Below are 25,694 nucleotides of genomic sequence, written 5' to 3'. Positions count from 1 at the left end.
TAGGCACAGGCCACGCCCATGCATCCTCACAGGCACATCAACAAGAATCATACGGAGGATGGGTAATGCTGCGCTGTGGCAGTGATAGAGCCACCCATGGGGGGTCCAAACTCTCAAGCAATCACATCAATATCACCTGCACACGCTTCCCACTCATCTATATCACCCCCTGTCACACCAAACATGGATGCCTCCAACCCCTCTCCCACGTGTCGCCTCCTAGTTGGTCCATACTCACCCCCCTCGCCTCTCTCTTCATCACTCTTTATAAAACCTCTCTCTGCCTTACGAACTTACGGTCATCGTCTCTGCCTCCTCTCTGCTCACAAAACCTTTTAATTTCTCAGCTACCTGTGCCAGAAGGTCACCGAAATATTTTCTTACGTCTCAAACCAACGATCCTACGCTCTTCAGACATGTCGTCGGAGAATCAGCCGGACGATGCCGTGAAGCTCAACTTCAAGGACACCGAGCTCACCTTGGGCCTTCCCGGTGCCAAAACCGGTTCCAAACGTGGATTCTCTGACACCGTTGATCTTAATCTGGCCACAACCCAAGCCACCGATAACGACCATGGCTCCGCATCTGCTAAACCTCCCGCACAAAAGTGAGTAACCACACAAAATTAGATTATTCTCTATCTTCTATCTTTTTGAGCCGATTAATTCCTTGATGGGATATATATATATTGATTGATTGAGTGTGTTGACGACGGCGCAGGGAGCAGATGGTGGGGTGGCCGCCGGTGAGGGCAAGCAGAAAGAGCGTGATGAAGAAATGTAAGTACGTGAAGGTGGCCGTGGATGGAGCTCCATATCTCAGAAAAGTAGATCTTGAAATGTATCAGAGTTATGAGGAACTTCTAAGGTCCTTGGAAACTATGTTCAGCTGCCTAACCATCCGTACGTATATATATATATATATATATCTCTTTTTGGATCCCCATATATGTGTGTGCGCGAGCACTATGAAAAAGAATTATTAAATTGTGTCCATGGACAACAATTAGGGATGATTTAGTCTTTTTATGTGGATGCGAATATGATTTGCAGGCAATGATTTGAACCAGAACTCTGAGAGGACGACGAAGGTTAAGGCGGAGAGTGGAAAGAATAATAATGGAGGCGAATACTTACCCGCCTATGAGGACAAAGATGGTGACTGGATGATGGTCGGAGATGTCCCATGGAAGTAAGCGATTTGAGTTAATTAATAATTATTATAACTATGGATTATGGAAGAAATTCGTTAATGATATTCATTAAATCTTTTGTTGTTGTTTAGGATGTTTGTTGAGTCCTGCAAAAGAATAAGGCTGATGATGAGCTCGGAGGCCACGGGCTTAGGTCCGAGAAGAGGTTCAAAATGAAGGTAATCTAAGGTTGTCCGTAAAGAACTAATCTCATGACTCATGTACAGAGGCTTCGATCTACAAACCAACTTGTGGGTTTGTTGGTTGGTTGGTTAAAGAGATGATTAGAGCAGATTAAGGAAGTGCTATTAGTAATCAAAGGAATAAAGAGATAGAGAGAGAGAGAGAGAGAGAGATTATGGATGTGGTCTGTAAATTGCTGATAATTCTGTCGTCTGTGTTTGTTTTGTACTGTAATACAAATGCGAGTTTGATGTTGAGGCTGATGTATTTCCTATATCCCAATTTTGTAATCCTTAGTTACAAATCATTATCTCACTGTCGTGGTCTGAGATCTATATTATACTTCACCCATAGTGTCTCTTCCTTTTCACAAGTTTTTCAGACATTACAACTGTATCTTTAATCCTTTTCTTCTTCTTTTTTTTATAATTATGTATTGAAAACCTGGCCCAATATGATGTTTTTTTGGGGAACAATTTGGCCCAATATCAAAAGCCTGACTCATATATCTTAAAAAATATGTGCTTTATAAAAAAACATACATACGTGCTTTATAAAAAAAATTGGTGCTGTTGTGTTTTCGTGATCTCAAAATTTTCACCTTGAGAGTTTTTAAGTCCATTATCAGATTACACTACTTCAACAAATCCAAGATTCAAGTCGTCATGTTTTCCCCCATAGAACCCCAATGGTGATGGACATTTGGGCCGCTAACATCTTATATTGTCCGGCCCAATTGGATGGGGGATCACTGACCAAGTGAAATTAAGATGAAAAATTTTAAATATATTAAAGAGTCGAAATTCCTCCTAAGAATCATCGTCAAATTTAATCAAAAATGAAAAATTGTAATTTGACATTGGAAAAAAGAAGAAGGGGCAAAGACTCAAGTGAGATAATAAATATGAGAAAATTACCCATAAGTATTAGGTATAAAAAATTAAATAAAAAAAGACCCCCATTTCATTTAATATTAATACATCTCCATAAAATTTAATTTTTATAAATCGGGTTATACTTCTCTGATTCTTAATATAAGACCCATTTAACTAATTTGATTAGATTAGATAAGTTAGTTAATTATAAGAAATGTGATACGTTTTTCCTAAAATACCATAATCATCTTTCTTAATACCCTATCTTCCTCTTCTACTTAATTATAGTTGTGAGAGTATCTATAAGGGTAATTTAGAAAAAATTGATAAATATGAAAAATAGATCTTATATTTAGGATCAAAACCAACTCAACAATTACGTCTTATATTAAGGACCGGAGGAGTATTATTTATAAGTAAAATTTAACAATTTAATGCTTATCAATAAATTTTTCCTATTTATAAGTCAAGTTACATCATTTACAAACTCAATGTCCCATTCCAATACGAATGTTCAAGGAACCAGGTGTCTCAGGGTGGATCCTTACGCGGTCAAGTACCAAAAACTACTAGAAAATTACCAATCACCAATATTTTTATCAGGAGACCCTCCTATATATTGCACGAAATAAAGGGGGGAAAAAAAGAAGTCAGATTATTTACAGCTTGTGAATAATATTACTTATTTTTCTGTATAAATAGTACTGATGTTGATATTGATTTAGTGACAACCAATATAGTCTGTACATGTAGGAAAAACAGAGTAATATACACAGACTGATCTCTGTTGATGATGACACTAACTAATGCCGAAGGATAGGCCAATTCTCTCTAAGAACTGAGGGACTATGGGAAAATTACAAAGAATTCCCAAGTAAGAAAATTAATTACTAACAAGTCTCTTGAAATTAAGTTATGACTAATAAATCCCTTAAAGAACTTGTGTGAAAACACACCGGATAAATTGTAAATTTCCTTAGATTGACTTGCAAATGTTGAAAGAGGAATTGCAAATCACCACAATGAGGGGAAAAAAAATTCCCCAGCTCTTCTAATATCTGCGAGTCAAACTGAGAAATTTATAATTTATTCTTCTTTTTTTTGGCACAAGTTCTTACTATAGGTCTCTTGAAGATCTGGAGGAGGACTTGTAAATCACCGCAAGATGAAAAAAATTGCATTAAGTCCTTTTCCAGTATTTGCAGATCAAATTAAGACACCCACAACTTATCCTATGTGGATTTTCCTCTAGCACAAGTTCTTTAGAGAGACCTATTAGTAATAACTCAATTTTAAAAGAGCCATTAGTAATTTACTTTCTTACCTAAAATTTCCCAGTAATTTTCCCAAAATCTAATCCCACAAATGATCAGCCCTAAAGGTTACCTAGACGCCAAGAATGGGGTTTCTCCCCTCATCAATTTCAATGGTAAGGAGATGCTGGGGGTCTGATCCATTTGGTCCCTCAGAGTACAGTGTAGGAAGGTAAGCATGGTATGCCGGCAAGTATCGAGAAACAAAATCCCTCACCTGGAAAATCACCAACCATGGAATAAAGCTTGGTCAGTCCTCGCAAGTTAGAACAGACAAAATATCATGATTTATACTCCCTGCACTCTTTTTTATAAGACCCCTTTTAGGATGTTTCTCTGGCACAAATTTCCTTAAGCAATTACTACCTTTTTCCCCCCAAAAAATACCCTCTGTTTTGGAAATAGGCATTAACTAAGTGGCGCATGAATTCATAAAATACATAGGGGCAGTTTTGTAATTTCATTGAAAATTTATTTTTTGATCTTGGCGAGGTGGTTAAAAAGTTCCTTATGAAAAGGACCAAAGCAACAGCAAGGAAAATCGCAAAAGAAGACCTCAAAGATTGGAAAACTGCATAAAGGAATATATTTATAAAAATTATTGTCAAAACCAATATTATTCCTTCGTTCCTTAATATAAGACCTATTTAATTAATTTGATTAAATTAATAAAGTTAGGTAAGTTAGTTAATTATAAGAAATATGACATGTTTTTTCTAAAATACTATAATCATTTTTCTTAATCCTCCTGTTCTTTTTCTATTTGATTATGGTTGAGAGAGTATCCATAGGGATAATTTAGAGAAAATTGATAAATATGAGAAATGGATCTTATATTTAGGACTAAAATTAACTCAACAATTGGGTCCTATATTAAAGACTGGAAGACTAATATTTTAATTTACCCTAATTTACAATTTTTCTATTTTCAAGGTCCTTTTTTTTTTTTTTACAATTTTTCCAGAAAAGTAACACATCCATGCGTGTATCTGTTTATGGTGTGAGCAAGAGTCTTGGCTCAAGCAATAACTACTTTCAAAATCTCACGTCGTCTATGGAACAGAGAAAAGGCATCAATAGGAAGATAAGGAACAGACCTCTTCATCAGACATTCCAGGATTGCCAGCCTCCCTCATGGCAATCTCAGCCTGCAGATTAGAAGAGGACATGGCATGGAATTATATAAAATGGGAAAGAGAAAGCCTTTTTCTTCTCTGAGGTGGTTAAGGTCGTTAAAGCAGTCTACCTGCAGCCGCCATTGGTAGACACAACTTGGGTCCGTTATCTTGATGACTATCCATGACTTTATGAACTTGTCCCATGCATCATAATAAGCTTCAAGGTTTTTATTCACGACTTCTAGCTGAGAATGTAAGCACAATTGTTTTTCAGTTCTTTAATTCATAATAATGGGCTAAGGAATCAGCATTATCTGCAGTATTTAACTCGATCTGCAAATTAAGAAAAGGCACTTCTGTAGATTCTGACCTGGGGATCAACAGCCTTTACAGCTTCCACTGGAAGGGGCTTGAAACCAAGCATCCAACCTTCGAACAACACAACCTACACGAACATCGATGGATATGGGGGAAAATGAACAATGTGAAATACTTATAAAGCTTGACAGAAATGGCAGGGTTTTTTTTTTTTTTTTTTTGGGGTCATCATCATGATCAAATTTGTCACTTTCAAATGCAACTCAATATTGTTTGATTCTCTTACCGTCAGCGGCCCTTCAATTTCAGGCCAGGTTGAAGGATCAGAACGGTCACCTCTTCCACTAAATGCTGACTGCAAGTTTAAGTATAATTTCACTATAAAATGCCATGAAATCAAGAATTGCCTGAACAACCAAATTATGCAGATTATGGGCTTACTTTGTCATACCGAGGCAACTTCATCTTCGAACCTGAACATTTCAAATTGAGAGAAATCAAATGTGAAATACAATATCATAGAGAAAGAAGATTTAAATATAGAGACCGACCTTCTTTTTTCAAATTGGTTAAAGCGGTCAGAGTTTCAATTGACAAATCAAGATCATGGCTTCCAGCATTTCCACGAAACTGGAAAGAAACAGGGCAAGAAACATGTTTCAGTTCTCACGAAGTCTAGACCTCATAGCGTTCTATTAAGACAACATGCAGATAGTTACCTCAAGAAGTGCATTTCCTGGATTTGATTCTCTTAGTTTACTCTACAATCAAAATATAAAATGTCATCCAAGCAAGAATTATCAAGACAAGGACATTTGTTGGAATGGGAAAATGACAAAGAAAGAATCTTTCCACATACCTGACCCTCATGCGTCAAATAAAAATCATCTATAGATATTGTTGCAGATTTCCTATAGTTTTCCATGCATCAGAGATTTGTTACTAAAATGTCCTTTCTAGATAGTCTTTATGAAAAAGGGTAAATTGTCTTCCAAAAAAGACTATGGTTGTGACAGAATTCAGAGCCTACCTGCCAGTTGTTCGGAAAAGATAATCAAGAGCAAAAACCAGAGTTGTTTTTCCACATCCCTGGGGAGCACTAAATCCAATCTAAACCACAAAAATTGAAAATTGTAAGGCCCCTTTTGAAAAATAAATAAATAAAATAACTTGGCTTTTTCTAGCTTTTGCTGCAGTTACAGCTCATGCAACATGAATCATTACAATATTGTCCGAGCTGAACAACTTTAGTCATACTCTATAAAAAAAAATTAACTAGGACAGTTGAGCCCTCTGCATTGCAATGCATTTATGGAGTCTGAATAGTGAGCTGCACAAGTTTAAGGTTAATGAACGTGACTTGCTATAGATTTCATATGGTATGATGATAAACAAAGACACAGAATATGAGAAATTGTAGTGGAAACAAACAAACACACACACACACCCACCACTAAAGGAGGTATATCTTCTCCATCTTTGAACTTTGACTGATGCTCAGCGATTTGGTCTTCACACCAAAGAAAGACTGGTATGTAGTAATGGTAAAGCCTAGCTTTTTGAGGGACAGTTAGGTACAATTCATTGAGTTGGAACAACTGGCTTAGCCTCCGACCATACATCAACCACTTATCTATGGACTCAGCCACCTTTTCTGGTGTCAAACCTGCTTTCTCCATCAAAGGTCCTGAGCATATAAAATCGTAAAGGTCCTGTACAGCTGAAACTTCAGCAGGTTTCGTGGGGAATACAGAATGCAAAGGACCCTGTCTACACTCATTGCTAGTAACAGAGCTAAGTGGAGTGAAATTATGTTGCAACCATGAACTCCCACTGCCTGCATGAAGAAATCATAATTATATATTAAAGATCTCATACGCAAATTCTTATAGTATAAGAAAGTGGTGATCAACAAACCAACTTCCGGGAAAACGAAATTCCATAATAAAATTAAGAACGAAGACGCTAATTCTTTCAATCTCTGATTAACATTAGTCCAATGATATGCCAACAAATTTGTATAAGGACTCGTTGGTCATTTTACTTTTCTTCTGCTACTGCACGTACGCAAATTGTACCCTCTGACGATATGATACGAGAAACCTGAATTTACTCCTCTCCATTTTCTCTCTCTTCTCTCTTCCCAAATCCCAAGCTTCTTCTTTCCATTTCTAGGCTCTGAGCACATCATCCAAAGTGGAAAGTACTTTCATTTTGCAAGCGCAGAGATGGAGCTCCACCAACCAAATGAAACCATTATAAATTGATGTGTAAAAGCATATATACAAAATGTGTCTTTCAAATACGGGAAAATATCTGTTTTCTTTTCAGTGAAGAATCAAATCATAGTTCCATGAGATAATTGAAATTTCAGAGAATTAGTTATTATATGGGAATTAATGAATTTGGGGCAATTAGGTAACTAAAGCTAAGGGATGAGTAGGGAAAGGGGTAGGCTTGCCAATAGACCAGGACACGAATGTCCAAGAACAAGAAACATAAAATTGAGGTCAACCTCTGCTTCCGGCCGAACGACGATGAGAATATAACTGGGGCCTTAACCAAAACAATAAAATTGACGAATAAAGGAATCGAAAACACAAATCCCAAGTTAGCGACTATTTCAGCCATGGGTACCAATTATGAAGCTCCAAACTTCTCAGGAACAATTCGATTCTTAATAATTCTTCAGAATTCTGAATTAACTAACATCTTACCCAATATCTAATAATTCATATTCGTCCGAACTCCCAACTAAAGTATTAAACCTTAATTTCCTTCCCACCAAATCTCCACTGGTCAGTTAGTCCGAAATTGATTGTTTTCACCCTCTCCATTCATAAAATATCATATCATCCAAACACCAGGAAACAAATGACTAAATCAAAGAACCCAACAATCCAATGGAGGAAAAGCACCTGATTTTGTGGAGTGTGTCGGCATTTTAGAGAACTTGGAACAGTGAGATTGATTGGGGGAAGAACACAGAGAATTAGAAGAATAAAATAATTTACAATGGTTAGAGTAATAGCCATAGTCGCTGGAACTATAGTGACAGAAAGAAGGCGAAAGTGTAGGCTGCAATGGCTGAGATAAGAGGTTCAAAGTCGCCATTTTTCAATCTGCTTCAAGCTCGCTCTCTCTTCCTTACTGCAACAGAACTCAGCTATGGAAGTGGCTTAGCTGCCACATACTCCTCGTCTTCCCCTCTGTGGTGAAAATATTGGAACGGAGGGCCATACATAAGACGCAGATTTTTGCATTTATTTACATTTTTATCAATAAGATAGTATTCTTGTTTTGGTTCTTCCCATTAATTTTAATCAATGTTTTTCACTCGCTGTTTTGGAGCCATGTCCCTCCTTGATAGAAAACCAACAATACTTGTGTCTCTCGTTAGTCACTGTCCGTTTTTATTTTTTGGGCCACAATTAGTCATTTTCTTTTCTAAAAGAAATATCTCTATAATCGTTTCACCGAAGCAAAAAAGAGAAGAAATATCTTTATAATCAATTATTCAAATCCTGTATGATTTAATTTTATTTTTCAATTGTTTACATGATATTGATTTTCAATTCTCAGATTTATTTTATCTTTTTATTTTTGCTTCGCAGCCTGACAAATTTATATTCATATCAACTTCATACCACTAAACTGCAAAAATAATTAGAACAAAATCATAAAACATTTGCTTAAAAATTCATACCAATAAAAATGAAATTAATTTTTTGTTATTATCTTGTTTAATTAACAATATTTGTTCTTTGCTATTAAAACTAATTATGTTAGTTAAACAAAATCGATTCTCATCACATTCTTATAGAATTTTTTCATCATAAATATCATATGAACAAAACATAAACATGTACATCCCATATCCATGCATATGTAAGTTTTCCTCCAATAGTGATATTTCCTCTAATTTTGAGTTCAGACTTGATTTCAGTTAGTTCATTAAAAAATTATTCTCTTGGTCTGAAAGTATTGTTTGTTTTGTCGCAAAACTTGTGGCTTTCCATAAAATCTACAAAGAAGGAACATACATACTAACGAAAGTAATGCATAGTTTAGTTGAAGGTGAACTTCCAAGAAACTACAAAGGTCACTTGTCAATTATGTTAACAACAAATCATTACATCAAGTTTAAAAGTATTAGAGGCCACATGTTTTATCATGGGGTTCTTCCTCAAACAACATATCAAGAACCCCAGAAAAAGAAATGGCCATTAAATGTACAGGAAAAGAATGGACCAATGAACAGAAGTTTGGGGGTGGGAATTAGGTGAGACAGAGACATGAGGGCCTTGGATTCACAATGAGCAACTCTCCTTCTATTTTGTATACACCATACCATATCTGTTAGAACTAGAAGTCCCTTTAGTCTTGACTTGTTAATCACTCTCTATCTTCAGAACAGAGTTTCACGCAGTTTCGGCGAAGACATAGCGGCCACATTTTTGAACTGCTAGGGAAATTTTCACAATGATCATCATGCAACTCAATACAAAATAGGTCTAATACTGTGCACTAGCACTTCAAAAATTAGAGGAGGACTAGAATTTTTAAACCAGCTTTAGCTTTTGTGCTATCTCTAGTGTACCTTGTCTTGTCTGTACTTCATCCGAATGGCACTTAAAGGGCAGCCTTTGGTATTCAGTTGAAGATCTTGCAAAGCTACAATTGTGGCTTTTAAATCTGATGCCTTATACCTTGAATAGTGTTCAAGAGTTGGATTCTGCAGAAAAAAACAATGAAGGTCACGTTTTGTGATACAAATATTGTCGCCTATACTACCATATTCATTCCAAAATGTATTGTGGTCATCAATTTACCCCCAATGTTTTCAAAGAAGAAAAGCATTCAATAAATCCTGACCTTCACTCTATCAATAAAACATTAAAAGAGCCGCTTATGAGGTCAGGACATGCTTGAAGTAATTTTCAAAATGGTGGGGCTAATTTGATGGAAGCAGTGTCCAATATGGTAGTTTAATCTAATACTCCCTCCATCCCTGATTATAAGTCCTAATTTTTGGATTTGTTGTGTTCCTAATTACAAGTCTCATTACAAAGTTCTCAGTGTTACTAAGAGATTTTTGCTAAAATACTCTTTATAAAGGATCAAAATCAGGTATCTTGCTTAATAAAGATACACTTTCCAGGGGTAGCATTTGATTGAGGGTAGAACTGGAAAAAAAATATTTCATTCATCAACCAGATTTCCGTGTTTTCTTGATGTGTGTTTAGAAAAATTGAGACTTATAATTAGAGATGGATGGAGTATTATTTTCAAGAAAAGAAGATAAGGATGGGATATAAACCCAAGGGTGATATGACTGATCTAATGTCCATCTGGCTAGAAATACAACTGATGCAGCAACGAGAGAAGGAAGGAAAGTCAAGAAACTATAATCCATCAGGCTTAGCTCAGCAAGATAGTTGGCCAGGTATTCCAATTCAAGGCTAGGACACTGCAAAATTTAGTATATAACAGATTATCAGTACTGAAATCAGACAATTCAGTATGCCTCCTGCGGAATCATGACCAGGCAGCTTTGTCTAAAACTTATCCCTTCACCTTGTAAGAAGCTTGCGCCGCTCGAAGAAACCTCCTAAGAACCAAGAATGTACATACACAGTTTGATAAGACTCTTTCAAAGGAAAAATGGAATTTTATTTTCTCAGCTAAAATTACACATTGACATCATCAGCATTGCCGAAAGCAAGCAAGTTAAAAAAAATTACCTGAGGAAAGTTTTTGTTGTGGGAGCAAACATTTGGAACTGCGAACACCTAAACACTTGAGTCTCCATTTTAAGTACCTGCCATTTACTTCATTTAGTGATGCAAGGAATCCAATATCCAATATCCAATAATTTTATAATACCAAAAGCATGTACTCATAACAAAGAACAAAACACAACGGATTACTATTAATATCCCACTTAGTCATCAATAATAAAATCAATGATATGCAAAAACCAACAAGGTAAGAATGAATTTTGTTAGCCAAAAAACAAGAAGATTGGGCTTGACTTTCTAAGTTCTTGTGTTTGGACCTCTATCAAATAGCATTTTCAGTTAATCAGTTGAACATTAACCGTTATTGTTCAAGAGATACTGCATACCTCCTCTTTTGTGTAAGTGTTGTCTGTGATGAAGCAGAATTCTTCAATCCGCGGGGGACAAATTTCTTCAAGCTTCCTTCAATAACAGAAAGCAAAAAACATATGGAAAATTTTCTCCAAATGCATTACAGTACATGACACAAAGGGTTGTAAAGATTCAGGTTAACTTCTTTAAATTGGTCATGGCACTTTTCCTTTGTTGACTGAAATTACAAATACTAGTTGAAAGTTTCTTGAACAGCAATAGAATAAAATCAAGTGGAGCAAGATTCATAACTAGGCAAGAGCAGATTGAAGATGATATGAAGTTGAGAACCATTAGCATGGTTGTTACCAATAATGTCAAGTCACTTGCTGTCTTTCCTACCACCTTTGTTACACCATCTTTCAAAATCTATATATCTATGTGAAATAAAATATATAAGAAGCTGCGCTATTCATAAATAATGAACAATGCGATTCACCTCAAATTCTAAGTTAAGCACAGGACCCACAGTCTTCCCCCCCCCCCAAATATTTTGGTGAAAGGTTTCAACTACCAACATGAACAAAAAGTCATCCAGGTGCAGCAAACAAAAGGAATCAATTTCTGATCTTCAAGTTTGATATCTTGATTACATCAAAGTCATAACCTAGAGATGCTGCCATAAATTTTGCATCAAAGTCAAACCAAGGATATGGAGAGAGATCTAGGGGCCCAGATTTGAAGACCAGAAGCTTCAAACTGAGGTTTCTTGTTCCTTCCTTATTTCTTTTTGCATTTGGATGGCAACGTGCTCTGGATTTCCTATCTTTGTGTAGTCCATATGTATGCGGGGCTAAGATTTTGTTTCAGGATTAGTATGCGGGGCTAAGATTTTGTTTCAGGATTAGTTTTGATCCCACTCGTGAATTAGTTTTTGTTATCTCTTTATCATGATTGTTTTTAATATATATGCGTGATTGCTTATTGTGTTTTTCTTATACTTTCCCTATTTTGGCCAAATGAGGTTTACGTTCTGTATGTTCTAGGCGAACTTAAGGTATGTTTGGTCAATTTGTTAAAACTATGCTAGCCAGCCTCACGTAGTCAAATATGTTTGGTCTAAAATATCAGATGCGAAACAGAATATAAACCAAAGATCAAAACTATACTATCTAATTCTTGTTATCAAACATAATATCTTTCTTGGTAAGGCTCATTTTCTTCATAAAAAAACATCACATAAGAATGTAGTATCACACACACAACAGCATTAGCTCAACAGAATAAGTTAAAAAAATTTATATTTACCATTACTGAATTACAAAATTACAGAGTTAATTATTAATCGTATACACTTGTTGAATGATATTCACCAGAAGGCATGAAATCAACTTCATTTATGAGGCATAACGTTCACTTACGAAGAAATCAGCATGCAGGTGATGCCAAGCAGCTGAAGTCTTTGTCTTTCAATGTAATTTTTGGAAAGAAACCAATCTATGAGATATATAGTCAGGTATAGAGTATCTGGAACCAATTTGTACTCCTCAGAAACCTGAAAACATTATTTTACAAGATGATATGAATCTAAAGAGAAGGTCTAAAATAACCGAATCTATATCTCTCAAGAATCAAATAGACGCTAAGTTGAAGCTATATAATAACAAGCTTGGAAATGAATCTTCTCTTAAAACAAGAAATGCAGCTAAATCCACAAAGGATCGTTCAGTGTAAATACTGATACAGCACAAATTATCTACCCCATACTGGAAAGAATCTCCAGTAACTCAGCTCGGACGTGTAGAATGGAGGACAACTTGGACCAATAATGCAAGAGAAAATTCATTCACAACAACTTCACAAATTAAGCAAAGTTGCATATTATTTAGCTAACACTTGATTATAGTAGAACGTCATAAACATAGCAAGAAAGTTAACGATGCAAAGTTGCAAACCTCTACAAGCCAGTCAACTAATATCCCACGCATGCTTTGAGTGATATCTCGCTGAACTGTTTCCATGAAGTTAGTGCTAGGTCTTCTTGCAAGCTGAGAGAAGAAAAGGTTATCTATAAGAAAGAAATACAAGAAGGGGAGGAATTATGAATTATGATAGTTACTGTTTCAACATGCAATTAAGAAAAGAAACTGTAAATCAAGCATAGAAACAGTGCTTAAGAAAATTATATGCTTTACCATCCCGATTTAAGTTTAAGTATGCTTCTGGCATGCTCAGAGCAGTATATTCAGCAAGAGATAGTACTAGGCAGCAGCCAATGAATTATCTTTGACCAAGCTTCCTTTAAAATTTTAAGACCCATGGTCCTAATCAATTCAATGGGTGGAAAAGTTTATCATATGAAAATGAATTTTACATATACATCGATTACAGGATTTTAAGTTTATATAACTGTTATGTTAAATATCTTCTCCAAACATCATTTATAAAGCGAATCACTCCTGTTCATCAAGACTCCATTAAATTTATAGGAAATTGGGAGCGTGTAAAACCTATAGGAACTTGCAAATAAGTCAATAGTTTCATCTAAGCATAAAAAAGTTGGCAGATAAAACCAGCATAACAGATTCGTTTAACTTTTAATCGAAGTTACGTAAACAATAAGACTGTATTGAACAGAAACAAATTTATGACGCACCTCAAGAACACGTAAATTGTTGTAGATATCAACAGCATAGTCACTGCATAATTGAGGATCTTCATGATCAGCATCTATATCAAGATAGTCTTCATTCTTTGATGCGCTTGGAAGTTCAGAAAGGCTAATTCTCTTGGCTGCGACAATTTGCATATGCTCAGTGGTTAGTGGCTGGAAAATAAATGAAATACATCAACTAAGAAGCGATTTCATTTTGTGAAGGTCAAAATAACCCTGCAGCATCACTGTTTGAACATACAATCACATATAGCTCGAAAGCAACCTCCATGTTAGTATGAAGTTAATAAGAGTTTCCAGATTTCTTTATGTAAGAAAGCACAGTTGTTTCAAATGTGCCGCTCCGCAGTGATAGGAAAGATACATCACAGGATTGTAAGAACTAAGGACTTGCTAGGCAGTCTAATATGACAGAAATTATTTTTAATTTTCAAATATTACCCCACTGAAATAACACGTGTCTTCCAAGATTACTGATATCTTACTTATCTAACAACATAGTAGTGATGTGGATTGCTACAGGATAATCTAATCGAGTTTGTATTCATTAAATTTATTAAGATTCCTCAAACAGTATTGCAAACCGGGAAAACGACCTGATGCTTGATTGCCCAACAAAATCAGACCTTAGAGGCTTGTTAGCTCTTCAAATTGCATATTAATTTATTTACATTTCTTCAAGAAAATAATATGAAATTTAAAACATACACTATCTGTAAGTAGTAAAAACCGGACTCAGGGCAATGCATAGACTATGTCCTGCATATAACAATATCAGTGTTTAGGGATCCAATATAAAAGCCATGCAGTCTTGTGGGTTAGAGAATAGCCGAAAACCTTTTGTTTGAGAAATCAGTGGCTGAGGAAATAATCCAGGGGTCTGCCCTCCAAGCAGACCATCATTTGTGCGGCACACTTTGTCGCCACTTGTCTGATGGAGGGCATTGTCTCCCAAGTTACTTGAACAGGTAGCATTAGCATCTTCTGATACAAGTCCTGTTTCAGGTAAACTCTTTGGTTGTGAGTCAACTTGAAGCTGCGGTAGCTTCCCAGAAACTGAAGGAACTTCTCTGGAAATATTGACTTGGCCAGTTTTAGTCAGCTTGCTTTTCTTAGCCTGGTAGTCAGAAGAATTAACTGAAAATTCTTAGCCTCACAACTTAGGGAGGAGGAAGAAAGAAACTTTCAAGAATGAGGTATCAACCCACAAATAGTTTTCAATGAGAAACAAGCCACACAAAAATGAAAAAGAGTAGTATCCATAAAATATTTTTTCTTTAATCATCTGGAGCTTATTTACAGCCAACTAAAAGACAATAACCTGAATTTTAGTGGCATTGAAACAGTTCCTATATGAATTTTCACAGAAAACATTGGTAACGTCCTGAAGAACAGCCCTCTTTTTACGCTGAGGACATGTCTGATCAGAAGCTGCTCTTTTTGGGTTAGCTCGTAATGGCTTATGATTTTGTTGTGTAGGCTCCCTGAGAGGTGGCAGCTGTCCATTTGCCCGAAAGGCAGCAGCCCTTGCACGAGTCAAACGACCTGGGAGCTCTGCAGCTTTTGAAGAGCCAATGTTTTCTTTCTTCATGTCCACAAGATTTAGCAAAACATAGACACTAAATCTAGATGCATAAATCCTGCAATGAAAAGATCAAATCAGGCCATAAAACCAGCAGTTGTGAGTGATTGAGTACAAGCAAGTGAGCAACTAGTCCCTGAAACACTAGATCCAAATAATTTAATCACAAAAATAAAATAAGAAGGTCTTTTGCTAGTGGCAATGTTCAAGCGGTTGAGCATCCAGACATGGAAGAAACACTTCACTTGAAAATGCAGGCACTCATATCAACAGTAAACACTAAGCAATGTTTTCCTAGTCCATGTTTTTGAACGAGGATGAACACAGCTAACGTAAACTATACATTCATAAATTGAACATTCAACCAGTATGACTTAAACAAGCAAGAAAACCATATCAATGTTCAGAACTCAACGAGGATTAAATATCCTTCAGCACAAACATGGTGACATAATACACAACCATATATTTTTCCCCAGTAGAGCAGACCAATATGGGGTCTAATAGCGGAGAAAATAATCTTTTAGCGGAAAGTGTTCTTATAAAAATCTATTGACGCCAGTTAAGTAAGATCAAGAATCTATGAACCCAAAAAAAAAGATTTCATGTCACAGTTTTGCCTCGAGAAAGTTGATCACCAAATTTTTAACAAGGAATGTTTGCACAATGACATTGAAAACGGGGGGAAAATTAGCAAGCGACGCTCTTGTTAAGCAAAGCTAATGCTAACGAAGAAAAGGACGAGGAAAAAGAAAGGAAGAGAAGAATTCAGAAGTTAGAGTTTCGATCAATTACGAAGAAAACGAAACCCAAAGAAAAATCTGTTCCTGAATACCCGTATTCTCAAACTTGAAGATTTGAAAAGACGTAGTGAAACCAATGGTCAATTTCGAATGTGAAGAGAACTCGCATCGTGAAATAGCAACCCTTTATCACCGTGAAAATGGGAAGGAACGGGAAACACAATGCTCTGTTCACCCACCCTCATTTCCTTTTCATCTCTTCTAAGCTTCCCTTTGGAAAACTTCACTAAATGCAAGCCATACGTAGTGACCTTCTTATTTGAATCAGATTGTTCTTACGGTTTCATATTAATAAAACTTACCCATTTCTTGGCAGCAAAATAAGCAAAAAGAAAAAAGTCCAAGACTCAATCTTTCTTTCTTTTGGTTATCTTCGGGTACAATATACGGCAACCGATCCGAAATCACTAAAAAAGAAACATCACTCCACAAATCCCTCCCATAAAGAGCGAGTTTCTTCTTCAAAATCTCCCCAAAACCCTAAAGGGTACCAAACGTCACTACCCAAAAGAACCAGCATGGAGACAACAAATGCAAAGAGAGCAAACACTGTTCGTTCAGTCTCACACGAAGAAACGCATGGAGATTAACCTGAGTCTATCTTGCAAGCTCCTCGACCTCCATGAGAGAGAGATGAGAGCTCGCAGACAGAGAGGAAAAAGAGGAGCTTTCAGCTTTCAGGTCTTCCAAGAGTGTGCCAGCTATGGCAGAAGTGGTGAGAGTGAGAGAGTGAGTGAGCGGGATTGCTCGAGTTTAAAAAATCTCACTATCTCAGTGAAATAAAAATCAAAAAAGAAAATGAAAGAATTAATATTTTTTTATTGGGGGGTTCAGTGGTTGACCATTTGACCAAAAAGAGCTAAAGACAGTTCTTTATGGAGTACTCATGTTGAATAGTATTTTGTTTAGGTTTCGATTAGGAGATTTTACCGTAAGATCGCGCGTGAGATCTGGTCGTTTAAGGTTCTTAATCACGTAATTGCCCTTTGATTATCCTTTTATTACATTTTTGTTGCTTCACCTTTCAGACTGTTCCTATGACCATGTGGGTAGTCTCGTCATTTCACTGTTCATGTTAAGATTGTTAAAAATTTTAAATTGTCAAGACCTGGTTCTCTACGGTCGAGTGTAGCGAAAGTTCAAAAATTAAGCCATTTGAAAGGTGCCACGTTGATTCTGGACAATTATTAACACCTCGGTTGGTAATATGTTTAGTAAACTTCTTTTTCATTTAATATTTTTCCAATTTCCAAGTTGGGCATTTGTCAAAGATAATCATGTTCATTCGGTTTGACATTATGGATATATATGAAATATTTGTTGCCACTTTTTATGTTGACTTTTTATACCGATTATGAAATATTTGATTAGGTAATTGAGTTTGTCAAGGATAATTTTTTTTTGTAATTAACGAAAATTGTGTTTGATATATATAACTGAAATTTTTTGGGTATGTTTAAAGTTAAGTTAATCAGATTTTGTGGAAAATTTAATGGCCAATAAAACTATAATTTTTCCTTATTAATTTGAGTTTATTCTCTGGACCAAAAGATATTATGAGACTAAAATTATACTCCTTCGGTCATTAATATAAGACCTAATTGTTGAATTGATTTTGGTCCTAAATATAAGACTCATATCTCATATTTATCCGTTTTCTCTAAATTACCCCTATGGATACTCTCTCAACCATAATCAAGTAGAAGAGGGAGATGGGGTATTAAGAAAGATGATTATGGTGTTTTATGAAAAACGTGTCACATTTCTTATAATTAACTAACTTATCTAATTTTTTTAATATAATCAAATTAGTTAAATGGGTCTTATATTAAGGATTGGAAAAGTAATTTATTTCTTTGATAATGATAATTGACATATTGAACTAATGTTCAAATCATTATTGTTCTTTACGGGACAAAAGAAAGACAAACATTGTTTGAATTTCTGGCTGTTATATCATCATTATCATCATACTATTAATCTAAAATTGATTAAAAGTGGGATTTTCTTGTTGACTATTACAAAAAGTATAATTACATTTTCTTTTGGCAAAAAAAAAAAGTATAGCTGCTGTATTTTCAATTTTTGTTCGTTTTGGGAGTGAACTTAATTAATCCTTTTTGTGAGGCCACAAAAGAATAAAATCAAGCCCAATTTTCATGGGGAGTAAATAAAAACCCATCCCACCAGGAAAAAAAAACACAAAAAACCAAATCACACTTGTAATCAAGAGCAAAAGAAAATCTGAGTTAAGTTTAATTAATTAATTAACATCCAGGTCAGTTAGATCAGTAAATGATGAATTAAGTAATAATTAAAAAGAGACAACTGAAATGGTGACACGAATAAGGGAAAAAATAGTGAAAATGAAGGGGGGTATCTAAGAAATAAATGTGAGTTGACAAAATTCCCAAATTTGGTGGGGGTAATTAAAATGAGATGAGAGCCACAAACAAGTGATAAATTCAAAAGGTTGGTGCTTGGTTCGGAATTCAGATCCAGAATTCAAAATTGATGACATAAACAAAACAAGACAACCTAAGCTTACTTAAATCTGAACCTGCCTTAAAAGTGGGACACTAGCCCCTACCTACGTCCAAGAAATAGTAGAACCTCCTCTCTTTTTAGCATTCCATGTTCTACATTCTTTATTCTACAGTTAGGTGACACATTTCTATATACTACTTCTGTTTGTCTTTTTGTTTGATCCTAATTATAAGACCCTAATCTATTTTATCTCTCACATTTATATATTTTTTTCCAAGATAATCCTTCTAATAATAATAGTTCTAGTCAATACACTTAATTAGTAAGGATATTTTAGGAATGACAACACTTATTTATTACAAATAAATAACTTAACTTACTTCCTTAATCTCCTCAAATAAGTCAACTGGGTCTTATAATTAGGACCGGAGGTAGTATATATATATACTCCTCCGGTCCTTATTATAAGACCCAATTTGACTTTTTATTTGGTCCTAATTATAAGACCCAATCCATTTTCTCTTTTATATTTATGTATTTTTTTCCAAGATAATCCTTCTAATAATGATAGTTTTAGCTAATATACTTAATTAGCAAGGATATTTTAGGAATAACAACACTTATTTATTATAAATAACCAACTTAACTTACTTCCTTAATCTCCTCAAATAAGTCAATTGGGTCTTATAATTAGGACCGGAGGAGTATATATATATATATATATGGACCACTAACTTTTGTTTAGTAGGCCCTTCACTGCTATGGAGAGTCATCCAGTTAAACTTAATAATTTATATTTAATACTATTTTTTATTATTAATATAAAAATTAGTTTGATATTTAATCTGATATTAGATATAAGACTCCAATCTATTTTGGTTAGTTTTTAATAGAAACTAATAAGAAAAAATAAGTGAAAGTTCCTATTTAAGACTTTTATTAGTTTTTTTTTGTCAGGAGACTTTTATTTGTTGGTCCAAAAAACTTGATATGCTCTTATACATAGAAATATCAGTAGTCCACAAGATTTCAAAGAAAAACTCTTCTTTTCCCCGGTTTTTTAATTAATAATTTAGTCGTTGTAATTCTGATTGAGTTACAGCTGAATCCTTAAAGTTTAGTTCATTCAACTCAGTCAGTAAAATGATTTCAACAATTTAATCGATTTGGTGCTTCGACTTTTAAGAAATAACTAGCTCTTGATTGGTCGTAACTTAGTTATAAAATATAGAGAATAATAGATTAAATGACTAAAAATGAAAAGTTCGGTTATAATAAGTTAAATGTCATGACTATAAACAATGTGTTCATCATCTTGATGCTATTCTGTCTTCGATACATGGATAGAGATTAGCTGCTGCTTTCATTAAAATCACTTTGTTAAATTGTTTCTATGTAAGTTGAAACAGAATTTTTCTTATTTACTCCTCCAATCTTATTTATAAGTTACTTTTAGTATATTTCACACAACCAAGAAAAATCTTAAACTTTATTAACTCTCATTTAAAATTTAACAATTTTCTATCTTTATTTTTATTTAATATACATTGTACCTCAAGTAAACAAAGTCAACACACTAATAAATGAGGAGTAAAATTATATATTCATACAAAAAAATAATTCTCTCTCTACCTTATAAATAAGAGTAGAAGAGTACTAACTTCATGTATTATAAAATCAATTTTAAAACTATAGTTTGGTTTATATCTAAGTGCCTCATGAATAATATATTGTGATTTTTCTAAGATAAGGACTTCATTTTTTTTTGTATTAAATAACACTTGAATGGTGAACATGAGCAAGGGTAAAATAAAAGGAGAAGAAGCAGCATGGAAGGCAAGCTGGCAATTTGTGGTTATAATAACTGCATGTTTATGAATGAATGATTGCAAACTTGGAAGCCGAAACCTAAAGTTTTGAAAATTTGAACTCAGCAACGGGATAAGGTAAAAAAAAGATTGAACTTGAAGGCTGGGCAAATGGGGCGGTAGTTTAATACGAATATATAGCACGTGACTCGGCAGCTTTATGACAGATAAGCCGCATTCCTCTTCATTTATTCACAAGCCTTATGTGGACCCCACACAGGCCCTCAAAAATGCCCATATCATTAGCTAGCCCACCCTCAACTCACTTGAAAAAAATTTTCTTTGTAAATAACTAATTTATGAATATTTAAAAAAAATAATTAAATTACTTATTTATAATAAAAAATATCATTTTTTAAAATACTCTTCTCAATTATGTGGATTGAAATTACAACTTTAATATGTATAGTTGCTATAAAAATTGAAATGCTTGGGAGTAAAATGGATAAATATTAGAGATAGAGTACATTAAGACCTTATATGTGAAACCAAATTGAATATTCAATTAATATTTATATTTAATTTAACTCATATATAAGTAGTAGCAAGTATTTAAATGTTTTCCAAATGACGCGTAAAAAATGGGGGAAGTGCTGTGTTATGGTCAACACAGATCTACAGATCCATAGAAGTTGTTGCACCCTCGTCCATTTGATTCAAGCATTTGAAATGCCAAGATAATGATCGATCTGGGGATGGACTACATGCAACCCTCCATAAATGCGTTCATATTTTAATTTCAACAACTAACCTTCTGCTTGTCAGCTTAAACCTTTTCAATTAATTTGTATCCGTGTTTTGAAAGCTACTAATTGAATAATGCTTTTAAAGGGTTTTTAGCAACCATCAAAAGTGTTTTTAAAAACTATTTTTTTCGTAAAACGAGATAAACTCTTCCACATATTTATTTCGTATACTGTAAAAACACTTTTAAAATTATAATTTGATTTTTAGACCCGGTTGGTCTCTTCATGGTAAAATATTGGTAACTAGACTTTTGTGCTTAGGGTTCCAATTCTAGTTTTAAAAGAGGAAGTGAGGGGGTTTGAGATATGTGGCACGCAAGTTTGCCATCACGATTATAAATACTTATAAACACGTTTAATGTAAGTGCAAATAAAATTCTTCTCACATATTTACCTTATACTACCTCCTGTCCTTATTATAAGAGTTAGTTGACTAATTTGAGAAGATTAAAAAAAAGAAGTTAAGTCAGTTATTTGTAATAAATAAATGCTGTCTTTCCTAAAATATCCTTGCTAATCAAATGTATTAGTTAGAACTACCATTGTCAAAAAGACTATCTTGGAAAAAATGTATAAATATTAGAGACAAAGTGGATTGGGGTCTTATATTTAGAACTAAAATAAAAATCAAATAGGGTCTTATATTAAAAATCATAGGTAATATTTTATAAATTATTATTGAAAGGCTGTTTATAAGTTATTCTAAATAAGCTTTAGAAGAAAAATTATGACTCATCTTGATTCCATTGCATGAAAGGATATGACCTATAATTCTTTTATAAAAAGTTGATTTAAATGCTTGGCTGAGCTTATATAACATAAAAAGAGAATTATATTTTGTTACGTTGATTGGATCAAGTAAATGCTTTCGAATTGCACTGCTGAGTTATAAAAAGGGATTGCAACATGCGAAAATACTTTCAAAAAAACATCATTCGAATGATTGCACTGTTCACCTTTTTTTCCCCCTTCTTGTTATGACATAAAATTCAGACGAGTGAGATTTCAACACTTACTCAAACTAAGGAATTATTGGCTATAATTTATAAAAGTATTTATAATATATATAAATTACTAATCAACAAAGTCATCATATCAATAGCAAAATTGAAAGTATCTCCGGTCAATTTCAATCAATAATATTTTTTTGCTATTTATGAAATATAAAAGAACAAGAATCTGCGAAAGTCAATGATAAATAATGACTAGCATCATATCACATTCACATGCACATTTCAGTTTTCATCGACGATATCAACATTTATTTGTTTTTGCTTAAGCCTGATATATGACAATGCGGGAGTCAATGATAAATAATGACTAACATCACATGCACATTTCAATTTTCAGTCATACCAGTACCACCATCTAATTAATTTTTGTCCAGTAGATACATATTAGTACTTTTTTTTTTGGTTCAAAAGTATATACTGTTTCTTTTGGTTCTAATTATTATGCCGAAATAATGAATTAAGTTCGTATAGACATTTTGGATGCTGCTATTGCAATAGCCTTTCTGGTTATATTTTTTGTGACTCCGCCCATTTCATAAAGTATTCTATCGGGTTTAACGACAGCTACCCAATATTCGGGAGATCCTTACTCTTCCGATCCTTAATATAAGACCTACTTAACTAATTTGATTAGATTAAGAAAGTTAGATAAGTTAGTCAATTATAAGAAATATGACATGTTTTTTTCTAAAACACCATAATCATCTTCCTTAATATCCTTCTTCCATCTTCTACTTGATTCTGGTTAAGAGAGTATCATAGGAGTAATTAAAAAAAAAAAGGATAAATATGAGAAATATGTTTTATATTTAAGACAAAAATCAACTCAATAATTAAGTCATATATTAAGGACAGGAAGAGTAATTAATTATTGTTCAAAACTTGCCTAAATCGAAGCTGTATTTCTCCCTAGCTCTCAGTTGTTACGCTCAAAGATGATAAAGTTAATTATCGGGCAAGTAATTAGGGTGACGAATGAGCTGTTAAAAATTTAAAAAAAGATTCTTAGCTTAGCGTCATGGCCGTGTACGTGATTAATTAATGAAGATTTCCAGAGAAATTACAGCACTCATAATAATAATTAACAATCATTCAAATTATATCAGACATGAATTCATGATGTTATTATGGTCACAATGACAATGATAATAATATGATATGATGATGTAATTCTTAACATTTGTGTGTATTTGGGATAATCGATCACTTTTATAAGAACCGAGCTTTTGCTTTTTTCATCACTTTAAGCAAAATTCAAAAGATTAAGATTTGATTTAGTTGTTACGTGACATTAAATTAAATGATGGTTATAAAGTTAGGGACATTGATTTTAATTTTGTTGGGAAAGTGGGGCGTTCATGAAATTAGTGGACGCCAGCTGTTTTTGACCGCCTTGCATCAGGACCTGCCATTTGAATTCCCCTTGTCTGTATTTGATTTTTAAGTTCTTTTCAATACATAAAAGAAAAATCACGGCAAAGAAAAGTTTGAATAGCAAATGTTTTTGTAGTCTAATAATATAAATAATACCAGTACATCCGTGTCTTGTTATAAAAAAAATAACTATTGAAATCAGGTAATTTAAAATATTAGTTAAAAATAATAAATGTGCCTGATATATTTTTTTTTAATCATTAAAAGGAGCGAATGAGGAATGATGAATGAAATTTTATTATAAAGAGACAATAAGTGGTATATATTTAATGAGAATGAGAGTAGAAAAGCTAGTTTAAAATTTCAAATAATGAATTTGCTTCTTATATTTAGGGTTAATATTTAGGGATATCATTACGAGAGATTTTTGTTTTTTAATAAAAAGAGAAAAAAGGAGTAAGTTTTTTTTTTTTTTGGAGAGTTGTGAGTTGAATCCCGTTTATGAATTCATATCATTAATGCATGTCTTTTTAATTAAAAAAAAAGTTTGAATCATGTAAGCAAAGTACTCTCACGTCAAAAGAAGCTTGTTTCCTGTTGTGCGTCCCCATTAAACTTTCTAAGCAGGTACACGCAGCTAACAACAGAGAATTTCTCCTCGAGACTGTTGCAGTAAGAAATACTTATCCTACAATAGTAATACTACTAGGAGTTTTCTAGCAATTAAAAATATTAAGAGGTTTTTTTTTGACCCTGAATGATATTAAGAGTTTGAACTTTGTCAAAGAAAAAATAAATAAATTATAAATAAATTATACAAAACTCTCTTAGATTATGAAACATGCACAAGTAAGGGTGTGTTTGGATGAAACCAAACCGTAGTTTAGAAAAGTGATTCTGGAGAATAGATTATGGGAAGAATAGATTTTGGAAAGAATAGATTTTATGAAAAAATGATTTTGAGAAGTGAGAGTGTTTGGATAGTTGTTATCAGAAGCACTTTTTATATATACAAATTACTAAAAAAAAAGAAATAAGTTAATATGATAATTACAAAAAAAATAGATTTTATGATATATTTTAATTTAGAGGAATAAAATTGTTAATAATATATTTTTTATTAACATAATTAATAATACATAAGATAATATAATTAATAAATAATTAATATGTATATATATTTATAAAATATAAGATTAAATATGTTTATAAAAAAATATGTTTATAAAAAAAATAACAAGATACATATTCTATAGGCTCTCACACTCTCCCTTTTTTCTCCAAAAGCAAAATTTTTTTGCTTTTTTCAAAACCATGGTTTTGGTTTTTAAGGAGGGTGTTTGGATAGCATTTTGTGCAAACCATAGTTTGGGCTTCCAAACCATGGTTTGCAAGTGCATTCAAACGGTGCCTAAATCTTCTCGATCATTACAACATGTTAATAAAAACTTCCATGAGCTTTCAAATCTATGCAAATAACCTCCAACCATTAATTATATACCCCATAAATTTTAAACTATATGTGGATAAATAATAAATAAATATACAATTCGTGAGGATTATATATGATCTGGCCAAACAAAATTATGTTGAATGATAGAACTACCTCATGAAAACGTTACGTGCTTGTGACAATTTGGGAACACTCAAAATAAATCTTTCTACGATATAAAATTTCTCTCATATATTTTTCTTGTTGACAAGTTACTTCATTTCATTGTTTGTAAATACCCTTTATTACCATTTCATTAGGGCACGCAAATTTATGATGACGAGTTAGCAATATTGGTTACAATAAATTATAGAGATTTTATTATAATTTTTTTTAATGAAGTTGAGAAAAAAGATAATTATTTCCCCACTCTAGTCAAAGATCAAGCTCAGGAGTTTTATAAAGGAAAATAAATATTTAAATGAAAGTTTTTTTTGTTAAAGCATATGTATCCTCTTATTGAAGATAATTTTGTTCAACGCACTGTCGGGCACTAAATGTGAGAATCTCTCTCAACGGAGATTCGAACTTTAGTTCGCCATATTCTGAGAGACTAGCTCCTTC

At 33.5% G+C, this 25,694-nt stretch overlaps 3 protein-coding genes across 6 annotated transcripts; 1 reads left to right on the top strand and 2 right to left on the bottom strand.

Moving 5' to 3' along the window:
* Positions 1-285: 285 nt before the first annotated feature.
* On the top strand, positions 286-1,758 carry LOC114715470 (auxin-responsive protein IAA23-like). The gene is made up of 4 exons (XM_028900342.1): positions 286-607; positions 721-902; positions 1,053-1,191; positions 1,285-1,758. Exons 1-4 carry the CDS (start codon positions 417-419, stop codon positions 1,367-1,369), a joined length of 597 nt encoding a protein of 198 aa, XP_028756175.1. The 5' UTR covers positions 286-416; the 3' UTR covers positions 1,370-1,758.
* Positions 1,759-2,905: 1,147 nt separating this feature from the next.
* LOC114715426 (D-glycerate 3-kinase, chloroplastic) lies at positions 2,906-24,280 on the bottom strand. Of its 2 annotated transcripts, XM_028900286.1 has the most exons (14): positions 24,270-24,280; positions 9,324-9,327; positions 7,918-8,124; positions 6,451-6,836; positions 6,030-6,109; positions 5,859-5,910; positions 5,719-5,760; positions 5,551-5,629; positions 5,441-5,472; positions 5,286-5,354; positions 5,052-5,126; positions 4,810-4,926; positions 4,661-4,711; positions 2,906-3,780 (listed from the first exon to the last, which is right to left on the bottom strand). In XM_028900286.1, exons 3-14 carry the CDS (start codon positions 8,111-8,113, stop codon positions 3,637-3,639), a joined length of 1,323 nt encoding a protein of 440 aa, XP_028756119.1. In that variant the 5' UTR covers positions 8,114-8,124; positions 9,324-9,327; positions 24,270-24,280; the 3' UTR covers positions 2,906-3,636. The 2 variants fall into 2 exon arrangements, with proteins under 2 accessions (XP_028756119.1, XP_028756117.1); XM_028900284.1 differs by lacking the exons at positions 9,324-9,327; positions 24,270-24,280 and having other exon boundaries at positions 7,918-8,207.
* On the bottom strand, positions 9,083-17,374 carry LOC114715423 (cyclin-A2-4). 3 transcript variants are annotated; one of them, XM_028900279.1, is made up of 13 exons: positions 17,371-17,374; positions 16,742-16,762; positions 15,087-15,405; positions 14,603-14,882; positions 13,748-13,884; positions 13,047-13,139; positions 12,513-12,646; positions 11,127-11,202; positions 10,744-10,820; positions 10,577-10,610; positions 10,320-10,469; positions 9,600-9,734; positions 9,083-9,461 (listed from the first exon to the last, which is right to left on the bottom strand). In XM_028900279.1, exons 3-13 carry the CDS (start codon positions 15,354-15,356, stop codon positions 9,408-9,410), a joined length of 1,440 nt encoding a protein of 479 aa, XP_028756112.1. In that variant the 5' UTR covers positions 15,357-15,405; positions 16,742-16,762; positions 17,371-17,374; the 3' UTR covers positions 9,083-9,407. The 3 variants fall into 3 exon arrangements, with proteins under 3 accessions (XP_028756112.1, XP_028756114.1, XP_028756113.1); XM_028900281.1 differs by lacking the exons at positions 16,742-16,762; positions 17,371-17,374 and adding an exon at positions 16,718-16,728; XM_028900280.1 differs by lacking the exons at positions 16,742-16,762; positions 17,371-17,374 and adding an exon at positions 15,960-16,030.
* Positions 24,281-25,694: the final 1,414 nt, after the last annotated feature.

Source organism: Neltuma alba, unplaced genomic scaffold, assembly GCF_004799145.2.
Source record: "Neltuma alba isolate B1F8T4 unplaced genomic scaffold, ASM479914v2 tig00011591_pilon, whole genome shotgun sequence".
NCBI lineage: Eukaryota > Viridiplantae > Streptophyta > Magnoliopsida > Fabales > Fabaceae > Neltuma > Neltuma alba.
The sequence above is the reverse complement of the archived record's forward strand: the minus strand, read 5'-3'. Positions and strand labels throughout refer to the sequence as shown.